Source organism: Colossoma macropomum, unplaced genomic scaffold (assembly GCF_904425465.1).
Source record: "Colossoma macropomum unplaced genomic scaffold, Colossoma_macropomum, whole genome shotgun sequence".
Taxonomy (NCBI): domain Eukaryota; kingdom Metazoa; phylum Chordata; class Actinopteri; order Characiformes; family Serrasalmidae; genus Colossoma; species Colossoma macropomum.
The window spans coordinates 27,726,578-27,748,217 of NW_023494790.1; the positions used below are offsets into that span (position 1 = coordinate 27,726,578).

Here is a 21,640-nt window from a genome sequence, read left to right on the forward strand (position 1 = left end):
TTACAAAAACAGCTCAGCAGACACTCTCTGCCACTCTCCCATGACAGATCTGTGAAATGTTCCACTGTTTGAGTGTTTGTCGTGTTCCGACCATAAAGGATAGTTTAAAACAGCAATTATCCACCCAGGAGCAAAAATCAGCCTTCAAACTTTAAAGAAATAATGATTTGACATTTATCGCGGTATGTATCGATGTCGAACGATATGAATTTTGTTTATCGTGATAACATTTTTGGCCATATCGCCCAGCTCTACATATAGGTTATTATTAATATAGGTTAGTTTTCTTTGTTTTGTTTTTTTTTGTGAAAAATCTCTACCTTTCTACTTTCTAAAATTAAATGAAAGTTCTGGGCAAGTGATTAGAAACTTTTTACCGTTTAGCTCCATTCGCCCCATTCGCCCCATTCAAGGACTCGCTCGCGGGTGCCCTCTGGCGTTTTGCAGTCATGTTTTTGATATAACGGGGAAACGTTAGAGCCCAGGCTCTTCTTTAACTATAGCTCTGGATCGGGTAGCGGCTTCCAGGTTCAGCTGTTGATGCTGTTAGAATGACAGTAGATTGTGCTCTGATTTGTTCTCTATCGCCCCCTTGAGCGCTGAGTGTTTTAACCGCCACAGTTACGGTGAGTTCGTACAGAAGGGCCAGGCGTCGTCTTTTGCGTTTGCATTGAGTATGTTTTTGACATGATGCCTAAGAAGTTAGCTAAATTACTAAAAAAGGCACAGGAGCGTCCCTAAACCTCAACACTTATTAATAACGCGAAGAACGATGAATAGGCACGATTATGCAAATTGTAAACGCCACTTGCTGCATCGTTTCTAAACCCGCCTCTCTTCCCCACTAACGTTACCCTACACAGATAAAACAGGGCGCAAACAAAAATGAGCTCCCACCATCACTTTGATAATCAGAAGGATTTCAGTCACTCGCTCAGTTTTGAGCCTGTCTCCTCTAAACTTACCTCAGCCTCTCTGTTGGAAGACAGCTCCACATACAAAAGTACAGGTTTACCCGCTCAGGTTTGAGTCTTTATACTCTAAACTTGCGTCAGTGAGGCTTCAGTGAGCCGGAATGAACCTGCGTGGTTGTGCGTACAGCTGTTTCTCGCTAGGCTAACGGTGGAGGATCGGTCGGAAGAAGCTGTAACTGTTATTGTTTCTGGACGCGTCACGTATCTTAGCTCAGGTGCTCCTGCTGGCCGCCACATTCTCTCATTAGCATATTTTAGCATATTGCACTGTGATAGGTCACAGCTCATTCGTGACGTACAAAACTAAGCTGCTACGTAGCTCCACCTCGAATCATGTTTTTTCGATTAACTGACAAAACTGTTTTCAATGGACAAATGTGAACTCTGTGCTTTAGTAACACATTTGATACAGATATCAACCTATATAATCATAAAAAGCCAACCAAGAGGAGTCAAAAACACATTTAGAGTGCAAGGAGTCTTTAACCATTAGAGGAAAACAATAAAGAACAATAATGTCCAGAAAAATAACTTTTATTTAAACATTTATTTTAAAAATCATTTAAATGTGTAGTAAAAAAATAATAAAAAAATAAAAAATAATTGAGGCTTAATTTAAGTAACAACCCAATTTATGGCCGTTTATCAGCCGTGTAAGACATGGCTGTGATGCCAGAGGACATGTTACAAAAGAACCGTCAGTGCTGCTGGAGTTTTTAAACACTGTGTCCACCCACTATCCACTCTATTAGACACTCCTACCTTGTCAGTCCACCTTGTAGATGTAAAGTCAGAGACGATATCTCATCTGCTGCTGCACAGTTTGGGTGGGTCATCCTCTAGACCTTCATCAGTGGTCACAGGACGCTGTTGGCTGGATATTTTTGGTTGGTGGACTAGTCTCAGTCCAGCAGTGACACTGAGGTGTTTAAAAACTCCAGCAGCACTGCTGTGTCTGATCCCACTCAGACCAGCACAACACACACTAACACGCCACCACCACATCAGTGTTACTGCAGTGCTGAGAATGATCCACCACCCAAATAGTACCTACTCTGTGAGGGTCCATGGGGGTCCTGACCACTGAAGAACAGGGTAAAAGGGTGCTAACAACGTATGCAGAGAAACAGATGGACTACAGTCTGTAACTGTAGAACTACAAAGTGCACCTATACAGTAAGTGGCGCTGATAAAATGTACAATGAGCATAGAAACAACCTGATCGGTGTATATCGCTAATTTAGTTGCATCACTCCAAAAGACTGCAGGTCATTCCACACTAGCTCACTTAGGGCCTGTCTGGGCACGTCAAGTTTTCCATGAAAAAAACTCAAGCAGAAACTACTATTTAATATTTGCAACCATGCACAATTTCAGATCTATGCTTAAAGGATATACTTTTTATGTCAGATTGTTCAGTATTTCATCTTTGAAAGTTAGTGTTTCAGTTTTAGTTTTAGCTAAATGTAGGTTTTATGTAGTATTTATAACTATTTTAAGCAGCACCAAGAGGTGAGTTGTAGTATTTGTTTTTTTATTGCACCACTTATTATTAATTCATGAAGGAGTCCTAGCACATCTGTAGTTGTTAACATTAACATAAAAAAAGATTAGTCCCTTTCGTGAAAATGCATGCTCAGTAGGCCTCCAAATGCATTGTAAGCTAGAAGCTATTTTGAAATCATAGTGCAACTTCGCATAATTCATTTGCAGACATGCTAAAAATTTAGGATTGTTGCATAAAACCTTAATTCTTCTGAAAGCTGAAATATGAAATAAATGAAATGTTGTATTTATACCTATTTTAACTCAGTTCAATCATTCTGTAAACAGATAAACTCAACATTTAAGATGTAATTTAGAACCTAAAAGGGCACACTAAAAAAAAACTAAAAAACATAAATGCCACACAACTTTGGAATTTTGCATAGTTGCATGAACTAAATTTTTAAGTTTTTGCTAGAATTTTTTCTGGGAAATCCGTCCTGTAACTGAACTTGCTGCAGGTGAGTTAGTATGGAACAACTCCCATGTGTTTGAGATTCTTTCTGAAAGGTTAGATTTCTCTCACATTCTCAGTGCAAGATCAAGCTGTCTTTTTCACTCACCTGGGATGCACTGTATTCCAGCATATTTCAATATTACATAGGGACTCTTTCTTTTTGATTGATGTCATTTTTATTTTCTCTCTCTCCCTCTCTCTCTCTTGCACACATGTAGCATGCTGGCCTTATCATTCCAGGCAAGAGAGGCGTCCCTGCTCCAGACTCCCTGCATCTCCCTGCGTCTGTGTGGGCTAGATGGGAGGAACAGAAACTGCTGAACAGGAACTGCCAAGCTAAATCCATAGAACAAGGTTTACATAACCTTACATGCACTCGGCAGATCATAAGAGGGGTACTTGAGGCTCCCATAAAGCAGAGTTGGAACAGCACACAAACGGCAATAAATTTTCTTTTATGATGCCAGGAGGATTTGTTGGTATAATGAACCATTGCAGCTTAACGATATTTAGGACGAGAGAACTTAGAATAGAATAAAGAAGCCAACATGTTTACTTTCGTTGGATGGAGGTATTCCCTGATCCCTCTTTATTCCATTATGGCCCAGGATAGACATGAGCAAATGTCAAAAGTTCTTTTTGCCAGGCAGTTCTGAGTGAGACTGTTTGGATCTTTATTCTAAAATACTAAGTGGCGTAACGTGTAATAGACAAAGGCATTATTTCCGAGTACTTTTCCTTTGTTCAGGCTACTAAGAATTGGATTAAAGAATGAAGGTCTCGCTTTGCCATGTTTTTTCTTTCTGCCACTCCCTGCCTCTAAGGTCACGGATTTGCTTTCCACCACCTGCAGTAGCCGTCTTTTGAAGCCCACCCTGGAAAACTATACGGAAAGCAGCTGGTGGGACGTTCGATCTCCGGCTGTGGAAGTCCCAAATGTTCAAACCTCATATCCAAACATGCTTCATCTTCCAGCTCCCCCTCCTCAGCGCTCCCCTACCCAACCCAGCATGACCCTCCGTTTGGGGTGTGTGTGAGGTGGTCTGCTGGAATAAAGTAAGGGGCCCCGCTCTGGCCTTGGACCATTCTCAGGAGAAAAGTCTCAGACTCTATCAACCCTTTATTCTTAGGCTTTGCCTGCGGTAGTGAGGAAAGGGTCAGGGTGCAATCTGCATTACATGTTCTTGAGGGGAAAAGGGGTCATTAGAAGCTGATAGTTCAAGGTGGAGACTAGATACATTTTTATTAATATATAAATATAAAAATGTGGTCTAGACTATACATATGTCTGTGCCATGTAGACTCATATAAAGACCATTTTCTAGTGCATTGATCAGAAAGTACTGATTCTACTGCATCAATTTTGAAATTAATCAATAAATTGTACTTTTCAGACCAAATTAAAATTCTTAAATTTGTTTAAAATGTAAACATTCATTATGTATTAAATTTCTTGTATATATTCTGGCTGCCTTAACATTTTGATTTCACTGAAATTAAAACATTAACAGAATGTAAGTTATTGATTATTGCTCTGTTAACTATGACTAACTACTATTTGATGTTCAACAAACTCTGAATTATAAGGCAGCCAGATATTTACATTTTTTAACAACAAATCTTTCACAGCAAATAATTCTGAATCGTTTTAAAATAAATACATCAAAATTGTGGTTAAATTTGAGACTTTCTGAGATTTGCATTTCCTGAAGAAGCATAGTCAAATACCATTTACACATCCATAAGAAACTGCAGTGATAGAGGCAAAAATACTGAAAAAGTGAAAGTATGCTAAAAGATAAGAGATACGGTAGTGACTCAGTTTTTCAACTTTTATTTTGTCAGTGACACCATGTGTAATCTTCACAAATATGCAACATGATTATAAAAAAAAGAAAATATGCAAATACTTTGAGGAAATGATAACGTTAGTGTCTTATATCAGGGAACTAAACACATTAAAATAAATAGAGGAAAAAAATTATATCAAGATTGTCTTTGTTTTCCTACCTGTACATTCAAATATTACCTTAACGGAAAGGTGCCACATATAGGATAAAGATATATATGCTTTAAAAAACAGCAACAGACGTCACACCGAATATAATACAACTTCTCCAAGTGCACACCAACCTAACTCTACAGTATATTACAACAGTTTTACTGTGACATATCATTAAAACCAAAAAAAAGGTTTTCATCAAAGATGAAATGTAGAGTAGTAGATGAGAAGTAATTCACTGGATTCCTCAGATGACTCTGAGCTTGCGAAAGCATGAACAAACTATATTTCCAGTAAGAGCAACCGTGAATTTATAGGGCAGGCATGGGGTTCCTTTTGAAGCAGGGGGAGAGAGAGCGCTGGGATTTGGCCTACCAGATGGATTTGATTAATGCTTCCTATGTCCACAAATGTGTTCTTTCGCTTTAACCTGAGAGATACTTTAGCATGTTTCCTATGTAAACTTCGAAAGTTGATGTTGTCCAACCGGTGGACATTTCCTAACAAGCTGCAGAAACAGAGCTGAGTCTGTCAAAGCAAACATCTTAACTGGACTGGAATTCCTAAATGTTACAAGGGTACTCTATATAAGAAACAAACAGAACATTCAAACAACAGCTTTTTGCAAACATACAGGCAGAGAAAAGTAGAAACAGGAAAAGTACAGGTAGACAGAAAACCAAGAACAAGAGAAAGGGAACCTGGAAGTGTCAGTTCTCCCTTCTTCCTTTACCTTACATACTTCTTACATTGATACACAACACTGGACATCTTTTAAAAGGAGTTTTCAAAGGCAGAGCAGTCAGTTATGAGCTGAGGGCGGTGCCCTATTGGATGAACTCTTTCAGAATGTCACACGTGTTCTTGTTGATGACCTCACGCAGTCTACGGACCCGCCGGGCGCTGAACGGGCTCACAAAGCTGTCCGGCTGCAGGACAGCCATGCCATTGTGCACGTCACCCATGACGATGATTTGGCCATCCGAGACGGTAACGTTGGGGCACGGGCAGCTCCGGCCCATGTTTTGCAGCGTCACCTCTAGCGGTTCCTTCTGGAAGAACTTCAGCCCCATCTTCTCATCCTTCAGGATCTCCTCCACAGTGATCTGGGCCCGGCCTGTGTCATCATCCTCCGTCAGCTCCATCACACGACCCAGGATCACGAAGTCGCTCTTGCAGAAGCTGGCTACCATCTTATGCCGTGGCTTGCAGGGCTTGCAGTGGTGGTTCCTGGGGAACGGGCACGAGTCCTCGCATGCTTCCCTGGTCTCAAAGTTGTTCTCGTTTCCTCCACAGCCACCGTAGACAAAGGGCTGGCACTGGCCCTGGGCAGTGCTGTAGGCCCAGCGTGGCTCATATGCCTTGCAGGGACCCTGCAGGCTGGGAAGGTTACAGGGGGCCGCCAGCTCACCTTGGCAGGACAGCATGCACAACTCAAAGGTGTCAAAGTGGTTTCGGTTCCCACCACAGTTGCCGTAGGTGAACGTGAAGCAACTGTTCCTTTTGCTGTCATAGTACCAGCTTTGCTTCTCCCCACCACAGTCTCCACTGTCAGGTACCTTCAGGCACTCTTCGGGAGGGAAACGGGTGGAGTTCTTTGTCTTCACTTTCTCAACCTCTTTTTTCTGCAGCACAGAGAGGGGGAAATGGGCTTGGATTGAACCGCCTGAGTTCGTGGCAGTGCAAGTGTAGACACCTGCATCTTCCAGTTGGGCACTGTAGATCACCAGCTGTCCAATATTGGTGACAACCACATTGCCCAGAACATGATTGGGTTTCATAATGACGTTCTCCTTTCCCTCCAGTTGCTTCTCCCAGGTTATCTCAGGCTTCGGCCAGCCATTCACCTCACAGAGGAAGCTGGCCGTCTCACCCACGTACACAGACTGTTGCATCAAGCTTCCTGCTATGACTGGGGCTTGCACATCCAGAGGAGTGGTGTGCAGCAGGGTGGTTGTCGGCAAGGCAGTGGTCCCTGGAGGCAGAGGGCTGGTGTTTGTAGGATGGGACCTGCAGGTCACTACAGATAGGGAAATACCCTTGGTGCAAGCTTCTGCATCCATGTAGCACTTGTTGTAGTAGGTCATACCGTCAGAAGCACAGGTGAAGTGGGGCTCCCTCTCACAGCGATCCCGGCACTTGCACACTGGCTGCCCATTCCAGATGTGGCACTCAGAGCCTTGCTGAGTGCACACAAACTTGTCGCAGGTCGCCTCCTTGGCCACTGGACCCTTCTTCCCTGTTGTGTCTACATAGCGGGCTGCCACACAGCTCTGGCTCCCACAGACGTTCGAGCAGCATTTTTCAAATGTTTCACATTCCTAAACAACAAAAGAGAGAACAATGCAAACATTCTACTCAATTACTTCATTCACCTTCCCATTTACCTCATCCACCTTTTAGTGGTTACTGGAGAAGGGTACCACAGGCAATAGCTGAGATATTAGACATAACTGATATATTAGTTGAGGCTACTCACCACGACTACGGCTAGGATTAGGAGTAACATCTCAATTAGTATTTGCAGAATGTGCCCTTTTCACTTTATCCATCTTGCCATGCACTTTATGCACATTTCCATTCCTATTATCTTTTCCCATATCCACCGTCCCATTTGCGCTCACTTAAAACCTTCATTCATTTTCCCTTTCTCCTCATCTACTTTCTCATTCACACTCCATACCTTCATCCATTTTTCTGTAAACTTAATCCCTTCACCCATTTTCCCATTTACTTCATTCCTTATTTCATATTGCCATTTACATCATACACCTTCCCATTCACACTCACCTTATTCCTTCATCTATCTTCCTTTCAACTTAATCTCTTCATCCACGTTCCCATTTACTTAATCCTTTCATTAATTTCCCATTTACTCAATCTCTTCATCCATTCACGTCATCCACCTTCCTATTCACACTCCCCTCATCCCTTAATTTATTTTCCTGTTAACATCATTCTCTTTCCTTTTCAAACTTACTTCATCCCTTTATCCATTTACCATTCACTTCATCCACCTTCACAGTGACACATACTTCACCCCTTCATCCACATTTCACATTCACACTGTGTGAATGTGAAGGTGGATCACTTCATCCACCTACACCCCCTTCATTCCTTCATTCATTCTCTCATTCACTACATCCACCTTCCCATTCATACTCGCTTCATCGCTTCCTCCATTTTGTCATTCACTTCATTCCTTCATCCATTTTCCCATTCACTTCATTCTCCTTCCCATTCATACTCTCTTGATAAGTTCATCCGTTTTCCCATTCATCCATCCTTCATCCATTTTCCCATTCTCTTCATCCACCTTCCTATTAACACTCCTTTCATTAATTTTCCCATTCACTTCATCTGTCTTCCTTTTCACACTCCATCCATTCCTCCTTTTTCCCCATTCACTTTATCTATGTTCCCATTCACACTCACGTATCCCTTCATCCATCCATTTATCATTCACTTCATCCATTCATCCATTTTCCCATTCTCTTCATCCACCTTCCCATTCACACTCATGTCATCCCTTCACCCATTTCCCATTCATTTCATCCCTTCACCTATTTTCTCATTCTCTTCATCCACCTTCTCATTCACATTCATTTCATCCTTTCATTTATTTTACCATTCACTTCCCCTCTCTTCCTTTTCACACTTCATCCATTCTTCCATTTTCCCATTAACTTCATCCATCTTCCCATTAACTTCATCCCTTCATCCATTTCATCACTTCATTCATTTTCCCATTCACTACACCTTTCTTCTTTTTCACACTCACTTCATCCCTTCATCCCATTTAGACTCTCTTCCTCCCTTTCTACATTCATTTAATCCCTTTATCCAATTTTCCATTCATTTTACATACAGTGCACTTTCAGTTCACTTATAATAATATTTTGTTAATGTTAACTCCAAGTTACTTCATACATTACATAGAGAAACTTCTAAGAAGTTACATGGAGAAAGGTGCGTAAACAATTCGTGCACGCGAGCTAACCACAGCGCTGGGTCAGAAATTCTCACCTGATCAGACTGACACTCCCGGGTGCAGGTGCTCATGGCGTCCACCCACAGATTGGGGTTCACGTCGTTGGGGCAGAGCCCTGAGTGAGCGTGCGCTGCGCCATGCAGAGCCATGCCTTTTACGCAGCTGTGCACGTGGAGGATCACCAGCTGCCCGACCAGAAGCCACATCCAGCGAGGCGAGAGCATCTTTTCCGCGGAGTTCACAAGCGACTCTCACTGAACAGCAGCTCTTTTCTGTGACTCAGACAGTGCGCGCTAAGAAAGGACGCGCGTAATGCTGTGCCAAGTGTCCCTCGTCTTCTCCAAAACCGCGCTGCGACCAAAGATGGACCAGTCCGTCCAGTACGAGTGTGTGGAGAAGTGAGGCAAGGTGCTGCTATTTATACCCTAGTCCTTTAAAGCTGGCTACTCGTTCCTGACCACAGGACTCGCCCTTACGCGCACATGACAGATATGCATTGCTGTGGAGTTCATGAGTGAGGTTTAAAAAGCAGCTGTCTCGAGGCTGGGCTGGTGCTGGGCTACCTGCCCCGCTTGAGCACATCCTGCAGCCCGCCTTAACCCTTCGGCTGCCGGGGAGCCGGTGACTTACTCAGTGAATGGCACAGCTGGAGGTGGGTGCGACGGCACGCTGTCAAAAACTACTCAGATTTCAAGCTCACTCGGCGCGTGCAGTTAAAGCGTAACCTTAGCTTAATATGCCAAAGACATTCGTCCGGCTCTTACACGCTTTTAAAAGAAGGTTCTTCAATGCTTTTCTAGTAAGGCAATGGTTTTGTTTAGAACAATGAATTCTATATAGAACTATTAAATGGTTCTTTGCATGGTGAAATCGTGCTTCAGATTGATGGAGAATGTGCTGTATATACTTCTATAGAACCTTTTTGAAAATGAGTCTGTGTAGCACAAAAATGGTTCTTTTATTGTTACAAGCTTGACATCATAACAACAGCAGAACCCTTTCTGGATTTTCAAAAAAGGTACAATATAAAGCCATATAAACACATTCTCCAGCAATCCGAAGAACCATTTAAGCATATTAAAATTACTATATAAATCTATATAAATAGTAATTTATCTCCAAAACTGTTGGCCACAACATGTTTTAAAAAAGGCTTTGGCCACCATCTCAAAGTCAACATTTTACTGATAAGAGGATTATTGTGGCAGAACTTGCACCCATATTTTGTGCAAAAAGAGGAAAACAGGAAACTTTTCATGTTCAGAAGAATTTGTTGCAAAGTACAAATAGTACTAACACTCCTACAAAACTAGACTTGTGAGCACTGGACTTATAAATCAACATCTGCTCTCAATAGCATCATTTGACACTGAGCAGAATGTTACTGGGCCAGTTTATAATGGTAAACCCAAGACCAAGAGCATTTACACTGCCGCTGCAATCTCCTGACTGCATAGATTTCATTAAAGCATTGCTCTTGGAATCACTGGTCTGCTTTGGGAAAATGTTTCCTGTTACATTCATAAATTATACACATTATACATTCGAGTACATGGCATATAGATGCAGTACTGTGCAAAAGTCAGAGACCACCCTGCAACAGTTAAATATAAAACCAAACTTTTTACCTTTATTTACACACTTAAAAATTGTTCTTCAAGAGTTCTTTTTCTTGAGTTTTCATTTTATATACATTATTATATTATATATAATATTATACATATTATATATATATATTTACCTCAGATGTCCAGTTTTGCTGTTCTAGCACAACTTTTCTTATTTTTTTGCTTATTTCCTTTTCTCAGTATCAGTTTCTTGACAGCTACACATCCTTTAAGACCCATAGAGTTGACTTGCCATTGTTCTGACAACACAAGCGGCTTCTTTGTTTGATTTGCTGAAGTTCTTGTTTCCTTTCCCAAGTAATGACTTCACATCTACACATCCTTTCAGACTCATAGTGTTGAGTTGGCGTCTCACAGTGGAAGGATGGACAGAAACACCTGTGAAGCAAGAGTGGAGCTTGATTTCCTCCTATTTCTTGAAGACAGCTTTAAGTGCTGTTTATCTGATGTTTTGTTGGTCTATCAGGTCTTGCACAGTTGTCCCATTGAGAAAGCAGTTAAGGTGAGTTTGTGTAGTTGCTTATGTGAATGTTTGATGGGGAACATAAAGTCTTGTATTTTGGGAGCAGCTTTTGTTGGGAGAACACAGCTGTAACTGACTGCTTTTAAGATTGGGAGGATGGAAGAGCCTAAGTGGCAGTAGAGTGCCCAAAAGTAAAGAGTGAACAATTAAAGACTGTTAGATTTGATGTTAAACTTGGTTTTTGTAGGTTTTTTAGTGTTTTAGTGTTTATGGTCATTTTCTTTAATTTGCAAGTTTTCTGTAAAATGAATAACTTGTTCTAAATGGCTGTTTTGACTGGAAAACAAAAAAATGAAAAGGATGTTCTCTGACTTTTGCACAGTACTGTATATGTGGATATACAACATCTGTGAGCATAGGTCTAATTAGTTTTATAAGAAATAAAAGCAGACCTTTGTCAGCCTACATGCAAGTGCACTTCTAAAATGCTTTTAATAATGGCTTGCCAATGAACGCATTTAAACATATATATATATATATATATATATAATATATATATATATATATATATATATATATATATATAAAGTTTGGCTGAAAGCAAATGAAAAGTGAATATGTTTTAAAGTCATCGTCTTGTAATAACTGCAGGCAGTTTATATGTCAGCAGCTGAGCAGCAGTTGTTTTGTCTGCATTGGCTTGTATATGTTCCTCCATCTCCTCAAGCACAATTCTGGAGCTCACAGAAAGCCGCGCTTTCTCAACACATAAACAACGTTAATCACTTTCACAGGACTGTAGCCTCATTAACATCAAGGCGGTTGGTGTACAATCAGAGAAAGAACACCTTAACGAATGATGAAATACACATTCTTGGAACTACTCGGTTCTTAAAGAAGCATTTCCTAATGAACTTCAGGAAAGCTTTGAACACCGGCGTGCTCTTGTGGAGTTTCACCTCATGTTACCCCTCCTCGCACAGTATAGGTTCACTTTTACAGTGCCTGTTTTTGTGCCATGGATTAACTTTCCAGTTAACGAATCGAGGAGGAGATTTATATAATTCTTGGAAACTCTTTGTCCTCGCGTACCCTCTTGGAGGAAAACAACTCGCAGTCTACACATCTGTCAAGGGTGTCAAATGAGGACAAGGAAAGATTGTAGATTACAACTCCAAATCGTAAGCTCATTATATTGCCTGTTTGTGAACAAAGTGTTTGACACTCTTATTGATTCTAAATTCAGCTGACTGACAGGTTTAGAACAGACTTTTATACTGATAAAAGTCAGGAAGGAAGCAGCTTAAATGAGAGCTGGATTGAAAGAACAGAGTGGCAAACAAACAGAGATTGGCCTTGTAATTTTCAAGTGCTTTATTACATGTATTATTTGTAATCACACCAATTAGATCAGACAGTAGCACCTTTTTAATGGCAATTTCGGTGTAGCTTAATAGTCAACTGGATTCTTAACTTACAGCTCCATCTCAAACAAAGAAAGAACCCGTATGTAAAAAAGGATCAGTAGAATACAAGGAACAATGTTGGCACATTTTAAAACATATCCAACTATTAAATGCATCCAAAAGTCTTCAAGATGTGTAAAATTAAAGGTTCGGGACACAATCCAAGCCGCTTGTGAGCATTCCTCCCCTTTTTCTGCAAGAACAGCCACCCAGCACTAAAAGCCCAGAGGCCTTCTCAGATCACTGAAGTAGGTGTTGTTAGCCCTCATGAGCTTTCATCATCTCGCTTCTGCTATGAAACGCACTAACGACATATCGTCTCTCCTGAAAGATTTTTGACAAAGCTAGATGTTTGCAGTCAACCGTCTGAAGCTGGAGAAGGTCCAAGATGAGGACAGCGCAGCCTGAGGCAGGGATAAAACTCCTTAATGGGTTTGCATCTAACTGCTGGCACACCGAGAACATACTGAAGCATCAACCAAGACATTTCAGTTCATGATTGATTACTTAAGGAGTAGCTTCGCACATTGCATTCTTTCATATCTCTTACTTTGGAGACAGATCACCTCAGCTGCCCTCCACGGAGGCAATGAATCAGCTATTTCTTGAATGAGATGTTTCATTTGGAACTGAAGTTAATAAACTGTTGTCAACCCATTAGCTTGTAGTGAAGACTGATGCAACCTGAGGCTATGAATGGGTAGACAAGAATCGGCCTATTATGTACTGAAAGTCTTAAAAAGGTATTATAAACAGGCCTTAAATAGCAAGATGGTTTTAAATAGTTCAAAGCCATATTCAAATAATTGCTACCTTTCTGCTTCTTGTAAACAAAGTCTGTGTAATTGAATGTAATTTTAAACTTGAAGTTTAGCTTTAGGGCCACACCAACTCATTTAGTGCCTAGTAGTAACAACAAAAACTTCAATTCAATTCATGCAAAAATTTCAAAGCTGTGCTCCAAATTGTTTCTCAGGTATGAATTTTTAAGGTTTACCCCATCAGGTTCTAAATCATGACTTAAACTTAGAGTTTAACTGCTTAAAAAATGACTGAACTATGATGAAAAATTAGGATAAACTAACAATAAAACATTTTACATCATGTGGTTTCATGTTAATAAATTCTCATAGCAGGTTGATTTATTGGATCTTGTGTCGTTTATGTTGGAGCAAAAAAGTTTGACATTTAATTTTCTGTCAATTTTTAAAATTATTGTTGCAAGACTTAGATCACATTATGTGTTCTTGCAATCAAACATACAAATCAAAATTTTATCTTTGCATATAATATTTAAAGATACACAATGAGTTCAAAATCTTTTTCCCAGCTCTCCGGTCATTTTACCTCTACTTTTTAAACTGATATGATCTGGCCTCTTCTGAAGAAAAACAACTTGGATCTGTCAGTATTCAGTAATTTCAGACCAATCTCAAGTAGTCCCTGAGAATATTCAAAAGTTCCTGAGAAAATTGTTTTTTAAGCAACTAAACTCCTACTTAAACTCCAGTTCCTTACTCATTTCTGGGTTTCATGAATATCATAGTACAGAGGCTGTTCTCATTATTGTGGTCAGTGACATAACACTCAGTCTTGACACCAAAAGGGTCTTGGTTCTCGTTCTTTAAGATTTGAATGCAGATTTTGACACTGTTGACCATAATATTTTACAACCTCATTTCCAAAAAAGTTGGAACGCTGTGCAAAATGTAAATAAAAACAAAATGCAATGATGTGCAAAAAAATTAAACCTTATATTTCATTGAAAATAGTACAATGACAATATATTAAATGTTGAAACTGAGAAATATTACTTATATTTTGAAAAATATTTGCCCATTTTGAATTTGATGCCAACAACACATTCAAAAGAGTTGGGACATGGCAACAAAAGGCTGGTAAAGTTGTGTAATGCTAAAAAAAACCACCTGGTGGTTGATTGCCAAAAGGTCAGTGACATGATTGGGTATAAAAAGAGGCTCCCAGAGAGGCTGAGTCTTTCAGAAGTAAAGATGGGGAGGGGTTTGCCACTCTGTGAAAGACTGCATGAGCAAATAGTGCAACAATTCAAGAATAACCTTTTTTAATGTAAAATAGCAAAGAACATGAGAATTTCATCATCTATGGTACATAATAACATTAAAAGATTCAGATAATTTGGAATAATCTCTGTATGCAAGGGACAAGGCCAGAAACCAGTATTTGCTGGCCATGATCTTTGGGCCCTCAGGTGCCACTGCATTAAAAACAGACATGATTCTCTAGTGGAAATCACTGCATGGGCTCAGAAACACTTCTGAAAAACTTTGTCTGTGAAAACAGTTTGTTGCTGCATCCACAAATGCAAGTTAAAACTCTAAAATGCAAGGAAGAAACCACATATAAACAGGATCCAGAAACACTGCCACCTTCTCTAGGCCTGAGCTCATTTAAAATGGACTGAGGGGAAGTGGAAAAGTGTCCTGTTTTTCTTAGTTTTAACATCTGATATGTTGTCTTTGTCCTATTTTCTTTAAAAATATGGTTTACATGATTTGCATACCATTGCATCCTATTTTTATTTACATTCTGCACAGCATCACAACTTTTTTGGAAATTAGGTTGTAATTGATAGACTGCAAATACCTGGTTTATCAGGATAAATATCTGGTTTAGATATTGTCTGTCAAATAGAAAGTTTTTGTGTCACTTGGAGAGTATTCATCCTGTAGCTGTGAACACTACATGTGGAGTTCCCCAGGGTTCCATTTTGGGTCCCATATACAGGCTAAACAATATGCTATCACTTGGATCCATAATCAGCGAACATGGGATTGATTTTCATTGCTATGCAGAGTTATATATTTCAGTTTCATGTGACGTCACTTGTCTCACAACATTGTCCAACTGAACAGAGAAAAAACTGAAATCCTGGGGCTAAAGTGTGAAGAGACTTCTGTTTTAATTGCTTACAAACTGTTCTAGTGCTTTTATTAAAAATCTTGGTGTGTTTTTGGACTCATGTTTAATTTTGAAATCCATATTAAAAATGTCACAAGAAATGCCTTTTATCATCTGTTTGATGAATGATCTATTTAATCTGAAACCATATTACATGCGTTCACCAAATCTCACTCATGAGGGTGTAGAGAACCTATTCATGCTTTTATAACTAGTAGTTTACTAGTTACTTATTTCTTTGGTCTCCCTAAGAAATCCATTAATACATTGATTTTGAATCATTTTTATACTTTATTCTCTTGTCATATAATCACCTTCTGAATTTATCTTCCATTCTTTTGGGAGAGAAATCTCCCAAGAAAAATATGTTTTATTACAAATCTACAGGGATATTTTTCCACTCCTCCAAAGTTCAGTCGTAGAAGTTGGTTGCATTTTCTGCTTCTCACAATCCACGTAATTCCAAACACATTCAGTGATACTGAGATTTGGACTCAATTTGGGCACAAATGAGCTCATGGGCACATTTGACAGCTACCTTTCAGACTCATAGTGCTGAGTTGTCTTCTCACAGTGGAAGGATGGACAGAAACACCTGTGGATTTTTTCAGATCTGAAGCAAGAATAGAATTTGATTTTCTCCTCTCTCTGAAAGATGAAAGCTTGGTGGTGACAGATTTGGTGGTCTTGCATAGTTGTTGTATGGGGTACTTTTTTCTCTACATCTTTTAATAACTCCAGCTTTGGAAACGCTGATTTTTCATTTATTTTTCTTTAACTTTCTCCCTTCCTTAAGCAAGTGGATTATCATATCTCCTCGGAGATATCTCCTGAAAAAGGAATAACTGGGCACTTAATGGCCCTTCTGAGTCAAAATTAAATAAATGAAGGTTGGTCTTAGTGGTCTCTTCAAGAGAACAGCTTTGAAATTTTTCATTGTTGCATAAATTAAATAACACGTTTTTGCTTGATTTTTTTTTCATGGAAATGACGTGACCCGCTGGAATTAAAACAGTTGGCAATCCTTCAAAGTACCTTTTTTTTCAGAAATGTGACTGTGGCATGCGCCCGCCCCCCGGGCCCCGACGATGACGGCCGCGAGAGCCGGCAGGAAGGCGGTTCCCGAACACCCAGCGGCGACGAACGTGAGCAAAGACGGCAGGGAGAGAAGAGGACGACGGTGCCGGCCACAAGAGGCACGAGCGAGTCCCGAGGTCCGCCGCCCGAGCCCCGCCCCCTGGTACGCAGTGAGGCCGCTTCACTACACCTCACGTTCGACCCGGGCGGCCGAGCTGCAGGCTGGGGGCGGTGACGGGGAGGCGGAGCGGCGAGCTCTCGTTCCCTCTCTGCTCAGGTGCTTACGCTGCCCTTAATGAGTATGGGAGGCAAATCCAGCCAAAAAAGAAATTAAAATTAAAACCATAAAATGTAGATGCAAACCTCTTTTGCCATTTCTTTTTCCAAACATCTGTGCAAATATCCTGCCAAAATTGAAAATGAAATGAAATACCTACATTTGCAATTTGGTTTTGGCTTTTCTTCATGAAATGTAGAATACGTGTCAAAACTAAAACCAAAATGCAGTGTTTACGTTCTTATTTCTTTTTCACAGCAATCGGCTGCATATCTGACAAAATGAAAAAGCAAAACTGATAAACCAACAGCATCTGGTGAAACTGAATGTCAGAACAAACTGGAAACGTTATACTGGCATTTATATCGAGATACATAATAGTTTTCTAAGTTATACGAACCAGTATGTGCTCGACCAGGCTTGCGTTTGGTCTGATACCTTTTCTCTGAGGCCGTTTGGTCTGGCGGTGTTTGGTCTGACGGTGTTTGTTCTGACGTTCAGTTTCACCAGATCTGAGTCATGACGATGGTTTTTCTCGAGACTCGGAGTCGTTTAGCTTGAGGAATGACTTCGTTCTGACTCGGAGGTCTGAGGATGTCCTAAAATGTACCCCGTAGCCCCACCTAGTGCTAATTAACATATATTTGCATGTTGGTCAGTTTGAAAACGAAAATGAAAAGTGGAAAATGTAAAGTAAATGTCCAGCAGGTGGCGCTGATGTTCGTTTGCATTTGCCTTTTCATTCTGACACCTAAAGCGCGTCCACACCGAAAAACTGAATCACAAACTGTCCCTTTGCTGTTGATTTATCAGTTTTGCATTTTCATTTTGTCAGATATGCAGCCGATTGAAAAAGAAATAACAATGTAAACACTGCATTTTGGTTTTAGTTTTGACACGTATTCTACATTTCATGGAGAAAAGCCAAAACCAAAGTGAAGCTTGGATTTTCTTTTCTCTATTAGCTTTTCATTTTAGATTTGGCCATGAAAAACCAGAATAATGACTAAAATAAAATGACAAATAGATGTTTTACATTTATTTTTATTTTTGTCACAAATGGCGCATGCTCATGTGAAAAATGAAATTGCAAATATAGGTATTTCATTTCATTTTCAATTTTGGCAGGATATTTGCACAGATGTTTGGAAAAAGAAATGGCAAAAAGAGGTTTGCATCTACATTTTATGGTTTTAATTTTAATTTCTTTTTTGGCTGGATTTGCCTCCCATATAATGAGAGCCAGCTGGTGCTGATCTGGCTGGCAGCGTGAGCGCCTTTTAAAAGAGCTGAGAGGGAACAGAGCGAGAGAGAGAGCGACAAGCAGCAGCAGCAAGAGACGGAAGAGCTGAAAGCTCGAGTAAGAGACTGAAAAGTCTAGCTGACTGAAGCCACTGAAAAGTGGCCAGCATAGTGTAGGTTTGAGTTTGTGTTTATTTGTGTGGCTGAAATAAAACATGGCTGCTGCAGCACTGAACCCTGCCTCCAGCGTCCTCCTTGAGCCCGGGGTAGCACATGCCGTGCTACAGTGACAGTTAACAATTTGAAATACTGGTGGAGCAGCAACACACACTGAATGGCTTATTAAAACGGTAGTAAGTGGAGTTGATGAATGACTCCTTCGCTGATGTGTCTGTTCCTCAAGAAGAAATTCAAGTAAATGTCTGTAAGAGAGTCAGGCTCAATCTGCACGTAGCCCATACCCAGATTTCATCACGACCCACTGAATGCAAGCAGACATTTTCTCAGGGTTGCTTTATCTGAAAGAACCCCAAATGTCAGAACAGACACCTACGCAGACGTCCTGGGGGAACGTTCAAGCTTTAGACAGTTTTGTTGCACAGAAACACGGCTGAGTGCCAGACTTCATTCAAAGCTGTTGTGAAATGCTCTGACACTGCAAAGAGGAATTGCGCTCCAATAACAAACATCAGCTTTGTTCCGTTCCGTGGAGAAATCTTGCTTTGTCACCACTTCTCCATACCGTTCCCACTGTTCCTCTCCCACTGCCAGCTGCATGCAGTGATCCGGGAGGGCAGCAGCCAAACCCATCCATATTTCATGTGGTTTGGCCCAGGGTGTGATGTTCAAGCACATCCTGTCAATTCGGGCTTATTCATCCTCTCAGGTCCATCATCTGTCAAAAGCATGGTGGGGCGGGACAGGAGTCTTTAATAAAGTAACACCGAGGCTAATGAAGGAAGAGAGAAAAAGGCAAACCACAGTTTCCCCCCTTCAGAATCCAACGCTCGACTGAGAGCATGAGGTGTCTTGTCTTTGGACCTACAGGGAACAACTCTATTCCATTAGGGCTTCTGTAAGACTGCCAATGTTTGGTACTTGCTAGGAAGCCACATGGCAGTGGAGCTTAAACATTCTTCCAATTCATCATCCAGAGCTAGGAGAGCTGTTTCATGACGAAGCTTGATTTGACGGGTAAAAATAGCAGGGAAGTTCTTGTCAGGAATTTTGTGGTCCATGCCATTCAATTGGGCAATTTACTCGATGAAATGTTTGACATATGAAATAGATGTTTTCACTAAATGAATTTTTACAAACACGGTACACGGAACTCCTGTTATGGTAACATTGTGAAAGAATAGCAGCAACTTTGTCACGTAGCCACCGTTTCTCCATATTCCAGCATAGTGTTTTTGTATTCAGCAGTAACACACAGGACTTCTGTGCTGTTATAAAAAAGTGAATGTTAGGTTTTTCTTGTGGCAACAATCAACAACAAAAACTCAGCTATCATAACATTTTTAGAGATTTGGGATTTGTTCTCAGAAGTAAGAGACCACTCTTCTGTCAAACTGGACATTAAGTTCAAATTATTCGTAATCCACATCCATAAAAAAGGAAAATAAGAGAAAAACAAACAGGAGTTCAAAAAAATATTAAAAGACACAGAGAAAATGGGATGCCTAACAACCTGCAAGACCTGGCAGACCATTTGATCTGTCACAATCAGATAAATAGTACTTAAAGCTTTGGATTGTGAGAAGCAGAAAATGTAGCCAACTTCTAAGACTGAACTTTGGAGGTGTAAAAAATATCCCTTTGAAAAGCAGTATGTCTTGTTTCTTGAAGGCAAGTTTCCCAAAAGGAATAGAAGATGTAATAAAAGAAAGGAGTGGACAGACACACACACACACACACACACACACACACACACCTTCTAAGCCACTTATCCTTCTGGGTCGCGGAGGGAGCTGGAGCCTATCCCAGCAGTCATTGGGTGGAAGGCAGGAAACACCCTGGACAAGTCACCAGTCCATCGTAGGCCACTGTAGTTCTTTACATTGTGTGCAAATTTCATGATAAATGGACCAAAAGAAATGGCCAAAAATGACTTGGAAAAAAGTCTGGTTCCACTGACATACATTAAAAGTGAAGTCTGTTTTTCCTTCTCCTGTTAAATTACCATTTTGGAGATACAAGGTTTTGTTCCGACAGCAGCGATATGTTGAGGCTACTGGGTAAATTTCTTGTCATTTTTTTTGTACTTAATGCCTAGTTTTACTTGTACTTAAAGGGTGTTTTAACTGGAAATAAAAATAAAAAAACGAGAGGTGGTCTCTGACTTATGCACAGTACTATAAGAACAAATCCCCAAAACGCCTCTGAAAATCTTATTATCATGGCTTAGTTTGTTTGTTAGTTGATAACCAACACACTTGATTGCTGGTTGTTGCTGCAAGCCTAAGCTACCATTCACTTCGCCTTGGTTTCACTTTGCCCTGTATTTTACATTACAACCTTTATTTCACACAGCAGGGACTCAAAAGGTATTTGAGGTGACTGAGGCTAAGAATGCTGAGCAGCTAAGACAGCTGCGTCCACTGCGTTTGGAATGGCTCCCGTTGGGCTGCAACTCCCTCTCTGTGTTTTATCTGTCTCTATATGATCCATAGCTTCATATATCTCTCTTCCTTTGAACATTTCTTGGTTTTCAGGTCAAAAACACAATGTTGACAGCTTTATCCAAAAGAGGTTCTTTTAAAGACATGGTTTTGTCATAAATGCACTGAATGGCTACTGACTGGCCACTAAATCACTGGTAAAACATTAAAAGTTAGAGCCATTGATCACGTAGTGTGGTAAAGGATGGGTGTGAGACAGTGAAAATGAGTGTGAGACAGTGAGCAGCTGTCAGATCTTTTGTTATTCACTCAATATGTTTAACCAGACTTCCTATTGTGGTATCTGTCCACAGATGAAATGCAGCCGTATGCAAACGTTTGGGTGCAATCAAGTTGACAGTTGATTTTTTAAGTGACAATAAGTGAACACATCCTCTACAGAGAACACACTTCTGCACAATTACTGTTTATTTACTGAATTTAACATATTGGAAAAATAAAACATAAAATGTGGCCTGTGCAAAAGTAATGGCACATTTTGAATTTTATGTTTTATTTTTTCCAAATTGTTAAACTCAGCAAATAAAATAGAAATTGTGCACTAACATGCAGAAAATGCCATATGACTGTATATGTAAAAAAGCCTCTCTTTTTGTTTTTAACTGAATACACACACCATGTGTATATGTAGCTCTATATGTTAACATACTTCGTTTGTCTGTTTGTGTTGTGCTGTGTTCTGGGTCTACTACAACTCTGTAGATTACTCATGCTGTAAAATTTCTCTCGGTCTTATGACCTTAACCAATGAACACCTTCTTAAACATACTTTTAATTCAAGTAGTTATGAATAGAATTGCTGTAAACATGTAGCTCTGCCAAGCTGCTTAATAAAGGATATATATATATATATATCATGTGTAATGCTATTGCTTTGTTTAAAGAGCCCATTTCATT

At 40.2% G+C, this 21,640-nt stretch overlaps 1 protein-coding gene across 1 annotated transcript; it reads right to left on the reverse strand.

Moving 5' to 3' along the window:
- Window positions 1-5,572: 5,572 nt before the first annotated feature.
- wfikkn2b (WAP, follistatin/kazal, immunoglobulin, kunitz and netrin domain containing 2b) lies at window positions 5,573-9,505 on the reverse strand. Its single transcript, XM_036572905.1, has 2 exons — window positions 9,005-9,505; window positions 5,573-7,299 (listed from the first exon to the last, which is right to left on the reverse strand). The coding sequence occupies exons 1-2, from the start codon at window positions 9,191-9,193 to the stop codon at window positions 5,806-5,808; spliced, it is 1,683 nt and encodes a 560-aa protein (XP_036428798.1). The 5' UTR covers window positions 9,194-9,505; the 3' UTR covers window positions 5,573-5,805.
- Window positions 9,506-21,640: the final 12,135 nt, after the last annotated feature.